This window comes from Branchiostoma belcheri, unplaced genomic scaffold (assembly GCF_001625305.1).
Source record: "Branchiostoma belcheri isolate BF01 breed outbred unplaced genomic scaffold, Haploidv18h27 scaffold243, whole genome shotgun sequence".
In the NCBI taxonomy this organism is placed as follows: Eukaryota; Metazoa; Chordata; class Leptocardii; order Amphioxiformes; family Branchiostomatidae; genus Branchiostoma; species Branchiostoma belcheri.
The window spans coordinates 70,866-87,350 of NW_017803847.1; the positions used below are offsets into that span (position 1 = coordinate 70,866).

The window sequence follows — 16,485 nt, forward strand, 5'->3', positions numbered from 1 at the left end:
CTGAGGTTGTCGATACCTTCGATGCTCTCAGATGTAAACTAACACACTCTTTCACCACTCAGCTTCTCAACAGTAATAACAGAATCATAAAACTCGCAATCCACTCTGACATATCATCCACCAGTCACTACTGGGATCACTATATCGGCCTAGTCTACCGGTAAGGTCCCTCTTGCTTAGTTAATACATACGTACCGAACCCTACCGTTTTTATTATGTGTACTATGTACTTTTAATTGTTTGTCCTCTATGGGCCAACTGCGCCTGAAATAAAGAATAACGAAAGATTAACTGATAATGGTAAATCACCCTGATTTGCATAATGAAAGCTGAATTCTAAATACAATCATTGATAGCCATACTAGCCATACTAGTGACACACTCATGCATCGTGTACTTTTTGCGCAAAAACTTTGGCTTTGATTTCTAGTAACGTTTCAACTCCCATTCCCAACCTTTCCACACTCATTTCCCAACATCTCCACATCCATTCTGAACCCTTCCACACCCATTCCCAGCCATTCCACATCCATTCCCAACCCTTTCGCACCCATTCCCAACGCTTCCACGCTCATTCTCAACCCTTCCACGCTCATTCCCAACCCTTCCACGCCCATTCTCAACCCTTCCACATCCATTCCAAACCTTTCCACATCCATTCCAAGCACTTTCACACCCATTCCCAACCCTTCCACATCCATTCCCAACCCTTCCACGCCCATTCCCAACCCTTCCACGCCCATTCCCAACCCTTCCACGCCCATTCCCAACCCTTCCACATCCATTCCAAACACTTTCACATCCATTCCCAACCTTTCCACATCCATTCCAAACCTTTCCACATCCATTCCAAACCTTTCCACATCCATTCCCAACCAAGACCTCGTACCTAGTCCAGAACTTACCCTAAAGGTTACTCTATTGCAGAACCTCCCACAGCCGTAGGGCGTCTCTTTTCACTTCTGCGTTACATCTATGTAACATCTATGCATTTCTGCCTTTCTTTCTATTAGTTTTTCTAGCGACGCCTCAGGAAGGAGCCTAATGGTACAGTATTGTTTGCCGACAAACTGTAAACTGGATGACTAACTCCCTCGGCGTGTTTATCTCTCTATTTTGCCAATTTCTACTATTTCCAGCCGCGCCCTCAAGCCTGGTAGAGGCTATAACCGCGGACCGCAGATTGCATCATACGGTGACCTTTCATTGCCCTCAATTGACCGGTCAGGCGATATAAAATCGGCTGACAAAAGGCCCCTTATGCAATTTACTGTTTACAATCTCAACACCATGTGTGACCTTCGTTGCTTGAAACAATAATGCCACCATAAATTGAACATTTTCTCACGATATAAAGTGCCTATGTAACTGATTGATTATAGGAAAGCCTATACTCTTTATTACGACCTCTGTACTTTCTTGGGGCAGAAATACTGTAACAATACTTTAGGCCACACCAAGTAAATTTTATGGATGACGTCCGCGCGCGCATTGATTTTGGCCTGTTCCTAGAAAAAAAACAAGAAATTCCGCTTCCTGTAACCAGAGAGTCACGACAGTACCGCAAATCCCGTAACTTGTGGGGTCGTCTGGCGTAGCGGCAGAGTGCGCGACTCGGAACTTAGAGTCCCGGGTTCGAGTCCTGACATGCCACCGATCTTGTGCCCTTGGGAAAGGCACTTTACACGACTTTCCTCACTTCGCTCAGGTGTAAATGAGTATTGTCCTGTCATGTATTTGTCCCCTGTGTTGGTGGCGGCATTAATATAAGTTGAAAAAACTTGAGTGTGTCGTCACCACGTCTGGTGATTACATGTTGGAATAAAAAATAAAAAAAAAATCCCGTAACGATGATGAAACCCGTAACAAGATGTTGTCCTGCTCTACAGAGCATGTGGGCTCTCCACCCTTAGTCGCCAAGTATGCGAGCGTTGAGGTAGTAAAGGCGTGCGGAAACGTTGTTGTTGACTGGTACGCGCCCGATGTGGGCCAGGGAGAGCCAACTTTCCGGTTTTAAAGATGATGAAAAGACTTCTTGCTTGTTACACTGTGTCACCTCATTCAGTTTGTGTCCTAACATTTATTGTCTCTTAGTTTATTTCTAATCTAGGCATCTTGTTTTTTAGGGCCCTTCTTGTTTTTTTTCGCCCTCTCGCATTAGATTTAGGGTCTCCAAAGGACGTCATCCATAAAATTTACTTGGTGTGGCCTTACACATAATTACTAGTGTCCTTGTATGTTTGAGACTTCTTTATTTTCATTTTTTTATCAATTTTACTTTTATTTGGCTTCTAGATTTATGTATTTATTAAGCTACAGATCGTCTGGCAAGTCGCCAAGGGCCCAGGAATTCGAAGAAGATTTATGTTACTCCCTTTGATTACATTTTAGGTGCCCTGAAAATATGAAAATTTGCGAGGTTCTGAGAGTCGCGCATAATATAACTGTCGGATATATACACCAAGGATACACAGATGCAAAGCTTCATATGCATTGTACTTTTTTCCAACTTTAGAAACATGGACTTTAAAGGTTTGATCGATCTAATATCCTCAGCATAGAAATGGCACAAAGACTTCATACATTTTTTCAAAGTTTAATGTTAATCATAAAGGTAATGATACTGTCCATACTGGCTCTAGCACTTTTGCTTTTAATTTCACTGAAGGGCCATGCGCCAACCTTTACATATATATGTTAAAACATATATATGTAAAGGTTGGCTATTCTTCAGTCAAATTAAATGTACATTATATAGACAACTGAAATATGATTCCAGCAATAGAACATTAGATGATTCCAGACTCCTGTCGACGTCTTACGTTCCATTTGTGGGACAACTACTCACAGGGTAACATCATTCGGTATAATTTGTGTAAAATTGTTCTGGTTTCACACTTCCAAGACCGGAATTCTTCCACAGTGAAGATTGGGGATTGCTGAATTTTAACATGTCTGTAGGTTTAACTGTTGATTATAAACGTTATCTAATAGAAAATGTATCAGTTATTTTACATTGTTTACTGTATACCAAGAACGTAAATTGCTTTCATGACACGGACTAACAATATATTCTTTATATTCTAATACACTAAGTAGTATTTACATTGCTAATTATTGTTGACAATGAGTAACGACTCAGACGTTATGATCTCTGAGACACTGAATATGTCTTTAACGGAAATAATACTACAGCTGCCAATCTAGTTTTTTATAGTGCTGTTTGGTATTCGGCCTAAAATTTCATTACAGCATTTCGTACGTTCTGTAAATGGAGCATAATCTGTCTTCTTCATTTAAATATACTACTAGTAAAAGAAAAATATTTCGAAGGTTTAGTTGGCAGTATATTGTAGCTAAATATATGAGTTATGAATATAGCCGGATCAGACCAAATTCCTACATGTATCTTCTACTATTTTTAGAGCGTTATTTACATTGTACTTCTATTACTTCTGTCTCCGCCTATTTTTTTTTCAAGAGTGTTTAAATTCAACAAATCTGTTGGGCTGTAAGCTAAATGGAGAAATTCCATTTCTAACAACACATTAAAGCGTGTAATTAACGAATCCCTTGTTATCTGTACTCTCCTTTCGCGCGGTTTATGTTTCCATTAGTTTTAAAACTGAATTTCTGATAGGATGATGAAGACGCACCCGTTCACCAGGACCAGGTAGAACGTTCAGTGACGGCTTCTCTTGACTTTGAAATGAACCTCTTGACTTTGAAAGAAACACACAAATGTGTATATTTTAGCTTTAAAGTCAATGTTTTTGCTATTAAGTACTTATTTGATATGATGAAGTAAAGCTTCGTAAACTACAGCAAATATTTTGAATGTTTAGAACATCCTAGTTAAACTCTCGACACAAAAAATATACACAACATGCTCCGATAAAACATTCAGAGTTGCATCTGACTGAATAGTTTATAAGCATCATATCACAAACATACCTATTGAACAAACGTTCGCAGGTACTGCAGTCCCTCTATCCACATGCGCAGAACTTCTGTTTTCTCCGTCTTGAACAGGAACTTCCTTTGGTCTGTGGAGATGATCAATGTGGATCTCTCTGCCAAGATACAAACAATGAAGAGTCAAACATAAACAGGCTTCACTTATTTTTATATCAATCAATAGTTCGAACTGGTTTTTCTGACAACTCTCCAGTGTCACTGACGAAAGCTAGTGGATGCTACCTGAAACGTCTGACCGTTTCCAAAATCATATCCAGTTGCTTAATGAGTAACTGTTTTTCGGCGTTTCTCATTACCTGGCTGTCTAACCTTCACGTAAGTGAAAAATATATCTGAGGTAACTTTTATAGCAGTTAAGATGATGGTTTAACTACAAGTGATATAAAAATGCACATGGTGTTGAAGATAGCATTTGACACTGGGATTTAAATATTTACCTGAGGAGACATCGGTGATGTTGCTGACGTTCAGTTCAGAGGATAGCTGGTTTTCTGACGGTCCCCATATAATGGTGGCCTCCAGATGATCGTTGTGCTTCAACACTAGTCTGACATAACGCTCATGTGCATTTGCCTTCGTCGTCCGTTTCGTGAAGACAGTTCCTGCAAGAAAGTTGGTAAGTTGATATGTTGTTCAACCATCCTTTCGTTGGAAGTTCATGCAAAATCGGGTATTTACAGTGAAGTACGAGACTACATTGCACTCGATAAGTGTACAAACATTAGGGACATGTGATTTTATAGATTGTACATTGTATATCTATTTACCTTTCATCATTTCGTGAAGGTGCTGACCTTTCCCACCGTTCATCAGTCTGGACATCAGTGGCTGACTCTTCCGCACGGATCCGCCCTTGAGGAGGCTGATCTCTGCATGTTCTGTTAGCACCGCCATGATTCCTGTCGCCACCACCTTTTCCACAGCTATGGAGGTGAACCTGTTTCTCGTCACTGTCGCGTCGTGATAGGGAAGCCCAGGCGACACCAGGCATAGCTCACCTGGCTGGTTGATCTTACACAGTTGCCGTTCTTCATCCAATACGTATGCTGCTGTATTGTAACCAGGGACAAAGGACAGGTCGTTCTCTACAGAGCTTGGCTTGAGGTTGCAAAAGACAACTCCTGAATAGAAAGCCGTACGACTAAGCATCACCGTAGCTTCTTCAGCGTGGAGTGCTTTCATTGCCTGTTGTACAATGGAAAAGTCTGTATTTTCGGCGTTCATGAGCAGCTGGCGAACACACGGCTGGGTTTCAGGGGACACCCTTTCGACTGCGATAATGAGTCTCTCCCAAAAGACCCTGGATACGCCCGAAAGTCGTGTGACCTTGTGTTCACTTAAGACATTCAGAAACTCAATCGGTGATTTCAGCGTGCCCTCAGTCACAACGACAACAGGAACTCCTTTGAGGAGTGGAACAAGAATCTCCCAAAGAGCATCAAGATGCCTCGAAGGAGTCTTCAGGCAGCAAACGTCATCTTCTTTGAAGGGAAAGTTGTCCCACATCCAAGTTAGGCGATTCAACACCCCAGAGTGCAGACCCTGGACAACCCTTCTACCATTGCCTGCATCATGCATATAAAATGCAGTCGAGTCTGGCAGCAGGACGCTCTGAAGAACAGTATCATCGTTCTCCAACTTCTGCTCCACAGGGACAGTAATGACATGACCCGTGTATCTGGGGAGCTTGGTAGATATCAATGGGTATCCAGAGAAATCAGTCACAATGACCTGGATGTTGCACATTTCTATCAGTTGGGTCACGTTTTCCATAGGCCCGGTCATGTCAAGTGGGACAATGGTTTTACCTGCTTTCCAAATGGCCAATAGTGTTTTCAGTAATTCTGGTGAGGTTTCCAGATAGATTCCTACACAGTCGTGTCTCTGTTTCTTCCGCTGTGGTAGCTTCAATAGTTCCTGTGCAAGATCTGTCGCAGACCTGTTGAGCTCTTGGTAGGTGACATTTGCATCTTTGAAAATGACAGCCACTCGTTGCGGTGTATCCCTTACCTGTTTCTCGAACAGCTCGTGTAGACAGGCCGAAATGCCGTGGTCATTAATCGTGTTATTCATTTGTTGGTAGAAGACATCTGTCATTGCGAGTGAAAATCGCCCCATCTCGGACGAAGTGCCCGTTAGGTTGAAGCCGTCGTCTTGGCTGAGAACGGGTGCAGCTTCATTTGCTAGAGGCTCGATGGCTTCTGTTTCAGCTTCTGATTCATTTTTGTCATGTTGCAAACGGGGCGTCTTGTCAAGTTCCTGGTCCTCAAGCTCTCCCGTTGAGACTTTGCTGGAGTCGCCTTTAACTAGCTGCTCTTGTATGGCCTCTGCTAAAGAGCCTAGGGTGGTGTCCTGGCTGAGAAACATGATGATGGGAATATCCACCCCAATATGCACTTTGATTAGCTGTTGAGCATTTATAGCTGTGTGGGAATCTATTCCAAGGTCTACGACGGAGGAGTTGGCAGCTACCGCCTCCTCATCTGCCATCAAAAGCAGCACAAACATCTGTTTGACCACTGCTTCCAACGTTGTAAGTTGATCTTCACTCGATTGCTTCAACAGCGTCTCAATATCGACGTTAAATGCGTTCATGTTTTCTTGCGCTTCTGTGCCTTGTATGCTGCTAAGGATCCTTTGAAAGCGACGTGAATCCGTCATCCTTGCTTGAACTCTCTTGATACGAGTCCAGTTGACCTGGGCCACAATGAGCTGTGTTTTATTGAGCAACAGACAATTCTCCAAATATTTGACAATGTCATGACGCTCCATGGCTGGCACCCCTTGTTGCTCCAGCTTCTTTGCAACTGCTTCATTTCTCTCAAGTAAACCGAGCTTCAATGCTCCCCAGTTGATTGTCTGTCCAGTCAATCCCAGCTGTCTGCGATAGAACATGAAGCCATCGAGAAAGGCATTGGCAGCGGCGTACCCTGTTTGCCCACCATTTGGAATGATTGCTGCGATGGACGAATACCCGACAAAGTAGTCAAGCCGGAAACGCTGAGTTGCAATGTGCAGATTCCATGTTCCTATCACTTTGGTTTCCATGCCTCTTTGAAAGTGACTGTGGTCTTGGTTTATGAGGACGCCGTCGCTTGTGACAACTGCACTGTGGAATACTCCTTTCAAGGGTACACCCGGAAATGTCGATTCTAATTTCTGGATGGCAGCTTCCACTTGATCTAGATAGGTAACATCAGCTTGTAGACACACGACTTGGGTTTCCGTTCTTGAGGCAAGTTCCAAAATCTCGCTATTGGTTTCTTCGTTGGGGTGACTCCTGGACATAATGGCGATGTACCCAGCTCCCTTTTCAGCCAAGAAGCTTACTGTTAGCAAACCAAGGCCCGTTAGTCCCCCAACTACCAGATAGGCACAATCCTTGCGGAAGAGTTGTTTTTTGTCGACGCAAACGGGTACATCAGTCTTCGACTGAAATTCTACTACTGTCAAACTTTCTTCTGGCTGTTCACTGAGAGATTCTGAACTGATATCACTCGGCATACTCAATGCGGAAATCTCTGACAAAGGAATGAAGTGGGCAGCAAGATCATTTTTTGACAAGCTTTTGGTAGCGGATGTTAGGAACTTAAGTACAGAAGGCATAACCCGGAGGAGGTTTGCCTCCCTGAACAGAAGCCAAGTGTTCACCATCTTCAACTGTATGTCAGGCCTGGAAATAGTTGGTGTGTTCAGTGGGGAGATTTCGTGTACATGAGCGCCTTTACCTCTGATGATGATGATTTGGCCATTGGATTCAACCATAGCCTGCAGCTTCTTTGCGCTTTCACATGCCTCATCCACTTCCCAAACAAGAACCAGAGGGTATTGCTCATCAGGGCTTGCGGTTTGGAGTTTCGTCACTGTCACCTTTAACCTGGTTGCTATGGCATCCAATGCACAGGCAAACATCGAGCAACCTTTCCCGCCAACAAGACCAATGCGTTGTTTTGGCTTCACACCAGCCAGGACCTCCCAAGCAAGCACCAACAATGACAAACAAGGCAAGTTCTCTAGCTGATGGAAAGCAGAAGCTTTCTTCAAGATAGAGACAGGAACGCACAAGGTTGAACTGGCGACAACAGGGAAACAGCCAAAAACAACATCCCCCACTTTAATCTTACACTTCTCTGTTACATTAGTGACTGTTCCGTAAAAGTCTAGAGCATGGAGGTCCTGGCTGCAGTTGCTGTCCTCAAGCCATGGTACAACATCTCTTCCTTCCGTTGGATTCATCACAGGTGCAAAGGAAGCCTCGTGCAAGCGAACTGCAGATACCCTGATATAAGCATGGGGCACATGGTAGTCGGCATTCAGGAAAGGTGTCTCATCATCATATGTGGCCCTGACACTCTGCTGTTTGCTTGTCTCCACTATTTGTAGTTTTACTCTGCTTCCTTCCTCTGCGATGTTGAGTCGATGCATGGAGGAAACCTTGTCTAGGTTGCGGGGTAGCATTTCAATGTAGTATTTCCTGTTACCTGCAAACATGATTTCTGTGAACTCTGACATCTCAGCTGTTGCGATTTCCTGAACGAGAGTGAGAATTTCATCGTCAGTTCCAGTTGCAAGCTCGGCCAGCTGACAGTTCAGGTATGCCCGTTCACGGAGCACAGCGCGGACAAGACCCCAAAGCGGCGGTCCCACCAGGTCGATGGCATTGGGTGGAATCTCTTCTTGTTTTTCTTCCGTGTACCCATTCCACATCTGCAGTTGAGCGTTTCTTGTGACAACCTTTACTGGAATACTCTTATCCATTCCTATCAACATCTTCAGTAGTTGTCTCAGGCTCTCGCATGCCACTTCCACGGCTGACCTCAGTGCCGCGCCGCAGGATGTAGAATCCTCTACCATGGAAATACCCCAGCAATGGAGTATCTGGTCGAACTCAATGGACTCGTCCCTCTGCTGTATAATGGAGGGTAAGACGCTGCTGTTAAGTCTGAAATCTTGTTCACAGAACTCATCCCGGTAGATGAAGATGGAGTCAGGACTGACAAGGTGCCTCATTTTATCTAGGATCCCGTAGTCATCTGCGAGGACAAGGCACTTGAGCTGAGCCACAGACTCCTCTGGTGCTTCACAACAGGACTCAAATGGAAACCAATCCATGGTGTACGTGACGTCAGAAAAGGGCACTGATTGCTTGTCGGTCAGAACTTTACAGACGATGTTTCGGATCTCAACAATGACCTGTCCATCTGCTCCCAGCAGCGCTCCGTTGCAGCACAAAGCATCCTTTGTTTTGTACAGTTGGCGAACGTATACCCACATTCTGAGTTCAGGGGGCCTCACGGAGACAACGCTCCCTATTGAAGCAGGCAACAGCGTTTCTTTGTCATCAGCATCGTTGATCATGAGCAATATTGTAGACTGCAACACGTAATCAAGCAGCGCAGGATGGATACAGCAGTTGTGCATGTCCTGAGATACAACATCTGGTACTTCTACCATAGACAATGCTTCTGGGTGCATAGATGATTTGCTATACCGACAGTCCTTGAGTTGGCAAAGGGAAGGACCGTAATGGAAACCCACTTTCCTGAATTCGCCGTAGATAATTCCCTCTGGTAGTAGGTTGGAGCAGCGTTCTTGAATTGCTGCGAGGTTGGCATGATAAAGGACAGGCTGGCGCTCGCTGTCATATTCCACATGGCCTCTTGCATGCAGTGCTCTATCGGTTCTCTCTTCAAATATGATTCTTCGTGCCGTCTCATCATGGTGGACACTGACAACAAGGTCGGTTTTATCACTTTGCTGCCCTATTGTTGCCGGAGAGAGGAATTCGATTTGTAGCCTGCAATTTGGCGGGGGCTGGCGGGGCTTCATGGCTTCCATACTGGCAGCTAAACCGAGATCTACATACTGGGCGCCAGGCACAACAACCATACCCTGCAGAGTATGATCATACACATATGGGTGTGTGGACTCTGTGATGGAGCATCGGAACCTTGGAGGGCTGTTTGACAGCCTTTTCAAGTGTGACTGGACTGAGCCTGCGCTGCTATCATTCTCCTGCCTCACAGAGATCCCGGCCTCTGGGTCGAACCATAAGGACTGCCTGTTCAGATGACAGCGAGGTACAGGTAGGGGGACATAAACTTCATCCTCATCAAAGAACGCTTTCCACTGGGGATCTAAGCCAGCCTGATATAGGTCACACAGAGACCGAAGAATGCTTGCGTGCTCTTGTTTTGGCCTGGACGAGGCAACAAGGGTCAGTTGTGCCTCACCTGCGATCTCTTTGATATTTGTACGAAGTGCTGGCCTTGGTCCTATTTCCACGACAACGTTGCTAGCTTTTGCGTCGATTGCCCTTTTCATGGCTGAGTTGAACATTACTGGGTTTCTGACGTTCTTTGCCCAATATTCATTGCAGGCAAAATCTTGGCAAGCCAAATCCCCAGTGACAGTGGATAACACTTGAACAGATGGATCAGTCGCCTTGATATCATTAAGCGCGTCTCGCAGCTTGTGACAGATGGGGTCCATGTGATGGCTGTGATAAGCAGACTTGACGTTGAGCTCTCGAATAAACATTCTTCCCTCTTCCTCCTCTGAGTTGATCTTATCTAAAAGCTGGTGCAGACTATCTACTGCATCTGCGTCACCTGATACTGTGCATGACATCCCACTGTTTTCAGCTGCGATAGAAACTTTGCCTGCAAATTTCTGACAGCACTCGTTCACCTTTGTGACTTCATAGTTGCCGACTACAAGCATCTTGCCACCAGTGACCTGACTCTGCAAATACCCCCTGTGGTAAATGACCTTAACGGCATCTGGTAAAGAAAGGGCACCTGAACAACAAGCTGCTGCTACCTCGCCAACGGAGTGGCCAACGATTTTGTTCGGCACAATCCCCCAGGTCATCAACAGATGAAACAGGGCAACCTGGCAGACAAATATCAGTGGCTGTGCAACAGCGGGATCATCAAAGCCCTCTGCATTTTGAAGCTTGTCGATCAGGGACCAGTCAGCAAATCTCTTGAAGATCTCATCCACCTCTTTAACCTTGCGACTGAAAAGGGGCTCTTTCTCCATCAACTCAATGCACATGCCTTCCCATAAAGTACCCATTCCGCAAAAGACAAAAACTGTGTTCTTCGGACCTGAACTATTGTTCGGTCCGAAAACACCCTTCTGTGCTTTCTGAAGCTCAAGATTAAGTTGTTCAAGGGACTGGACTGGAAAAGCAAGGCGATAGTTATGGTGTGTTCTCTTGACAGAAGATGTATATGCCAATCTGCTAAGGGAGGTTCGTGGATTCTTTTCCAGAAACGAAATCAAACCTTCGACAGAGGCTTGCAAAGATTCTTTCCCACTGGCCGACACAGCTATGATGTTTGTTTTTTCAGACCTGCTTAGATCTTCAATTACCCCAGTGGGTGGTCCTGAGAAAAGTATGGCATGCGCGTTTGAGCCTCCGAAACCGAAGGAGTTTACGCAGCCCACCATCTTGTCCTTGTCCTGTGAAGGCCAGGAGATGGCTTCTGTACAAACTTTGATTCGGAGACCGACGAAGTCGATGTTTGGATTGGGCTCGTTGAAGTGCAGTGTCGGCGCGATCTTTTTGTGCTTCATCATCAGTAAGACTTTGATAAGCCCTGCCATGGCTGCTGCTGACTCGAGATGACCAAAGTTACTCTTTACTGAGCCGATTAGAACTGGCGGTTCTGTGCTGTCTCTTGACTGCCCAATGACTGCTCCAAGACTCTTGGCCTCCACTGGGTCCCCCACGGGCGTCCCTGTACCATGTGCTTCTATGTAGTCAATTTGGCTAGGATCTACACTGTGCTGCTCGTATAGTCGGCGAATCAGTTGTTCCTGCTGAGATGAGGATGGGGAAGTCATGGGTATTGCAGAACGTCCGTCTTGATTTACCCCTGTCTTGATCGTGGCCCAGATGTTGTCCTTATCCATCACCGCCTGTTCATGAATAACAATATCCGTAGAACTAACTAGATTGCCATTTCTACCGATTATAGCTAGGGCACAGTTAAACGGTAGCAGTGACATAATCAAACCATTGCTTTTGATGATGTAATCAGAATTGTAAGGTGATGCAAAACTGTTGCATGCATATCCATGCATTCTATTAAAGAGAACGAATAAAAATTCTCGGATTGAGGGGTGATGATGGGGGGTTACAACTTCATCCCTTTTTCATGACATGAAAAGCTGTCCGTCATTTTAAAAAAAACTAAAGCATATACATGTACACATAGGAAGTCCAGGACAAAATAAATAAAGTCGTTTTTCTCCAGTATCAATAAAAGTTTGCAGGTGGCCTGAACGTGGACGTTTGTCTTCCCAACACCTAATCACATATAAAATATCACAGCAATCCATCCAGTCCTTCTTACGTTACGTGGACCACAAATATACGGAACACATACAATACCCCCCCCCCACTTCCATGGAGGAAATGTGCCTAATGGCTGTATTGATTGCGGTATACTATATAAAACATAACTCCCATACCTTTCTGCAACTTTTGATGATGACAACACCGCAGCCTTCCCCTCGTGCGTAGCCGTTAGCTGCAGCGGAGAACGGCTTACAGCGACCGTCTGGGCACACCATACCGGCACGACACAGTTGTACGAACATGCCAGGATTCAGGATGAAGTTGACACCGCCACAGATCGCCATTGTGCAGTCACCTGTATATGAATATTAAATCAGGATCAATCAGTTGATCGAAAATGGAGAGAAATGGCGACATCAGTTAAAGGAAGTTGCGATGGGTCCCGTGTACAGTTTTGCAAATAATTGGCCGGTAGGTGTTTGTGGCATACTCAAATTATGATTCGTTGAGAGTTTAGGACTAGTAGGAGTAATGATTGACATGTTTACACTGATTCATATATATTTGTAGCACCTGATATTCTAACGTCTGAGATAGCATCAACCCATTGCTCCTGATACCTTAGTTTTAAAAAATCTGATTAGGATGTCAGAGAAGGTCTAAACGTTACCATACATATGAAACGTGATGTGGTACACAATGTGCTTGTAACTTCTGCTCATTCACCCATGTATTTCCCATGTTTGGAAAGAGAATTTATACATGTAGTAAATTACATTTGCAGCTATGACCAGTGAATCATTTAATTAAGGTAATATATATTTTCTTTTCTGCTTATTGACAAGAATATTAATGTGTCCCTTTGTACAAAATAAGACAATGGAATAACGGTTGTAAGGTGCATTCTGTAAAATAGTCCTGAGCGATCATATATTCTAAGAATTTAAAAAAAAATCATTTAGGAAAGGCCTCATTGGAGAACAAGCAAACCTGCACGGATAGCCTGACATCCGAGGTGCAAGGCGGTCATTCCTGATGAGCAAGCGGTGTCGACCGTCATGGAGGGTCCCGTAAGGTTGAAGGCATAAGACACGCGGTTGGCAACAACAGGGGTAGAAACCCCAGTCGCCGTGTTGCTTGATACCTCTGCGATGTCCAATGTAGAATTCCAGTAGTAATCGTAGTTCATGACACCTGTGGAATGATATAATTTTAAAAGGCATCACCATGGCATCTTGAGGTTGTTTTGCTTCTCTGCGCAAATCTAAACTTGTACTTATGAGGTGACTCGTATGAAATGACACACATTTTCTTACATAATTACAAAAGTGAAGTTGGTGGCTTTTAGCCACCCCACTTGAAGAAACAGCTATTCATCTCTTACCAACGAAAACGCCAGTGTCGGTGTTGTATACATTCTTCAGAGGGATGCCAGCGTTCTCTAAGGCCTTGTACGAACACTCCAGCATCCATCGCTGCTGTGGGTCCATCCGAGATGCCTCTTGACCGCTTATGTTGAATAAGCGGTTGTCGAAATCTTTGAAACTAAGACACAAAGTGAACCAAAGTTGATTGGAGAAAATGGCTAACAAAAAGTGAAGTCGAACATTAATCATTGCATATAGAAACTAGAATTCCACGAACCCATGCCTTCGACAAATGATGTTAACCTTTCTGACTGACAAATTATGAATGTTTCACATTGATTATGGAAATTAGATCCTTACTTGCAATTATATCTTTTGATCATCCAATGACAGTCTCATCTTAAACAAAGAGGGCTATTCTAGCATTTCTTCATAAGGTTCTGATTTGAATAAATTATGTTTAATAATGATCACCTTCACTTAACTTGTATGCTAATTGTGGATCCTAATAAAGTCAAAGTCAAACTTCCAAATGCAGCCAGTATGAAATTCCTGTCAGTCACCACTATTGCATTATACTATTTATAGCATTTTTCTCACTATTTATGCAAGTTAGGCCTTATTGACACCAAAAATTTGTGACCCCAGCCGGTTTACATCATGAGCTATCAAAACTGCTCGCCTGCCCCAGAAAATGTATAGCTCAAGGATGTGACCCACTTCCACATCTGTGTTTACACAAAGGGCCAGAGAGGAGCAACACCACTTGCATGTGGAGCTGAGTGAGTGAGTGATTGAGGTGGGAAGACAGGGGTTTATTTACAGTAGCTGGTGTGGGGAACAAAGAGGGCCTTTGTTTGTTCAAGGATAAAATATGACACTGATGAGTTTGTAATAGGGCATTTTCTGGGGGAGTCCTTATCCACAGTAACTGTTATATCCAAAAAGTCAGATTCAGCGCCAATTTAATTGTTCTATCATAGAACGCAGCAGATATATAGACTTTTGTCATTAATTATGCAAATTAGATGTGATTTGCATAATTGTCAGCAAATTAGGTCAAGCATCACTTAAGCTACCGAGATACCAAAAATAACAATAATCCGTCAACCGGTTCTTGAGCTATCCTACTTCAAACATTTTCAAACAAATGCCTCTGCATTTCCCAAACAAGCTGCTACAGGGCCCAAACTTATGGTACTTTTTTCTGAGCACGAGAGCTACCTACCATCTAAAAATCATGACCCTTGCACGTCCAGATCACGAGATTTAAAAACCAGAAGTTTCGCTGCAGTACTTTCTAATTCAATGACGTGGGGACCCCCCACGAAGCCCATATCCGAACTTGACCTTGTTATTTTCAATAGTAACTTGCCAACTAAAAAAACATGAACATCAATTTAAAGATTCTCGAGTTATCTTGCACACAAGAGAAAACACAAAAAACAAAGGTCAACTGCAGTGACATAGAAACCCCCACGGGGCCCATCTTCGAACTTGACCTTGGCATTCTCAACGGTAACTTGCCCACTAAAAATCATGAACTTCCATTTAAGGATACTCGAGATATCTTGTACACAAGGGAAAAACACAAAAACCAAGGTCAACTGCAGTGACGTAGGAACCCCCCACGAAGCCCATTTTTGGCCTCGACAATGACCACCCCTAAGACAACCTGCCTGCTAAAAATCGTGAACATCGGACCTTGCCTTCGAGAGTTATCGTGCATAATTTGCCAAACAGTGCAAAAGCGATTTCATAGCCTTCGGTCGAAGGCAATGAAGCCTGGCCTGGTAGCCAGTATTGTGGTTGGGGCAGGCTGTCTTCTGGGATTTAATAGTTTTGTCTTTAAGTTAGTCTCCACCAGACTTTGCAGACTGAATACATAGTAGAAATCGGCAGAGGGGGGCATCATTGACCAGAGGAGTTGGCTGGCCATAGAGGGTCCAGCCTGCCTGTTGAAAGTCGCGCAACAATTAAAAGGCATAACAAGGGAAATCGTAGATTTCAAACCTCCGGGTTTTTTTGTGTTCTATTGCTTTAGGTTATTTGTTTGTGTGTAGTATGAAAGTTATGTGCGTAATATGTTTGTATGTGTTTGATGGCTACTGACGGTTGGTTCGGTATGGACTGTTGATTAACGTGTCACAGTCTGACAGCCTGCACCGTCACCCGCGCCATTACCCCCGCCGTCATCCCGCGCCGTCATTGCTGCGCCGTCACCCAAAATTTTTATCGGAACCAGACACCCCTCTGTTTGACCCCTTTTGAATGCTAAGACCCAAAACTGCAACCTCCCCATTCCTTAACAACATGGTAAATTCCATTTTCAGCATAACGGGGGTGTCCGGAGCACTTAAAAACCTTTTATTTCGACGCCCATAAACACATATGCAACAAGAGTTCCACGATCTCATACCTTCGCCAAATGATGTTAACCCTTGCGGTTGAAGAATCATACAATTTTAATCATTGATTTGGAAAATAAGAGCCTCATTACCATGGATTATATCAGTTGATCATATTTTCCACTCAATGACAACCTTATCTTCACAAAAAGGCTATTATAGCACTTTCTCATAAGTTATGCAAATGAGGTCATGATTTGAATAAATTATGTTTATTGATGTTCGCCTTCACTTAACTCCAAATGTGGCAAGTATGAAACTTCCAGAAGTTACAACTATGAAATTATAAAATATTCCCATTAATTATGAAAATTAGGTCTTCATTTACATAATCTATATCCTCAGATGTTTTTTTCGTTCTCTATTACATGTCACAAGTGTTTCATAGTCCTATTATCGAACTAAGCAGACTTATAGAATT

General features: G+C 43.8%; 1 protein-coding gene across 2 annotated transcripts in view; it reads right to left on the reverse strand.

The window, feature by feature from the left end:
• Window positions 1-245: 245 nt before the first annotated feature.
• The window catches only part of LOC109471257 (phthiocerol synthesis polyketide synthase type I PpsD-like), a 34,270-nt gene continuing 18,030 nt past the window's right edge, over window positions 246-16,485 (reverse strand). Inside the window, exons 3-9 of one of the 2 annotated variants that reach the window (XM_019770539.1) lie at window positions 13,674-13,834; window positions 13,280-13,483; window positions 12,463-12,644; window positions 4,746-11,907; window positions 4,416-4,580; window positions 3,955-4,073; window positions 246-264 (exon numbers count right to left, since the gene is read on the reverse strand). In XM_019770539.1, coding sequence (XP_019626098.1) covers window positions 3,955-4,073; window positions 4,416-4,580; window positions 4,746-11,907; window positions 12,463-12,644; window positions 13,280-13,483; window positions 13,674-13,834 — 7,993 coding nt within the window. In that variant the 3' untranslated portion in view covers window positions 246-264. Of the gene's footprint in view, window positions 265-2,633; window positions 3,723-3,954; window positions 4,074-4,415; window positions 4,581-4,745; window positions 11,908-12,462; window positions 12,645-13,279; window positions 13,484-13,673; window positions 13,835-16,485 lie in introns of those variants that run through there. The other variant, XM_019770538.1, reaches the window with a different exon arrangement.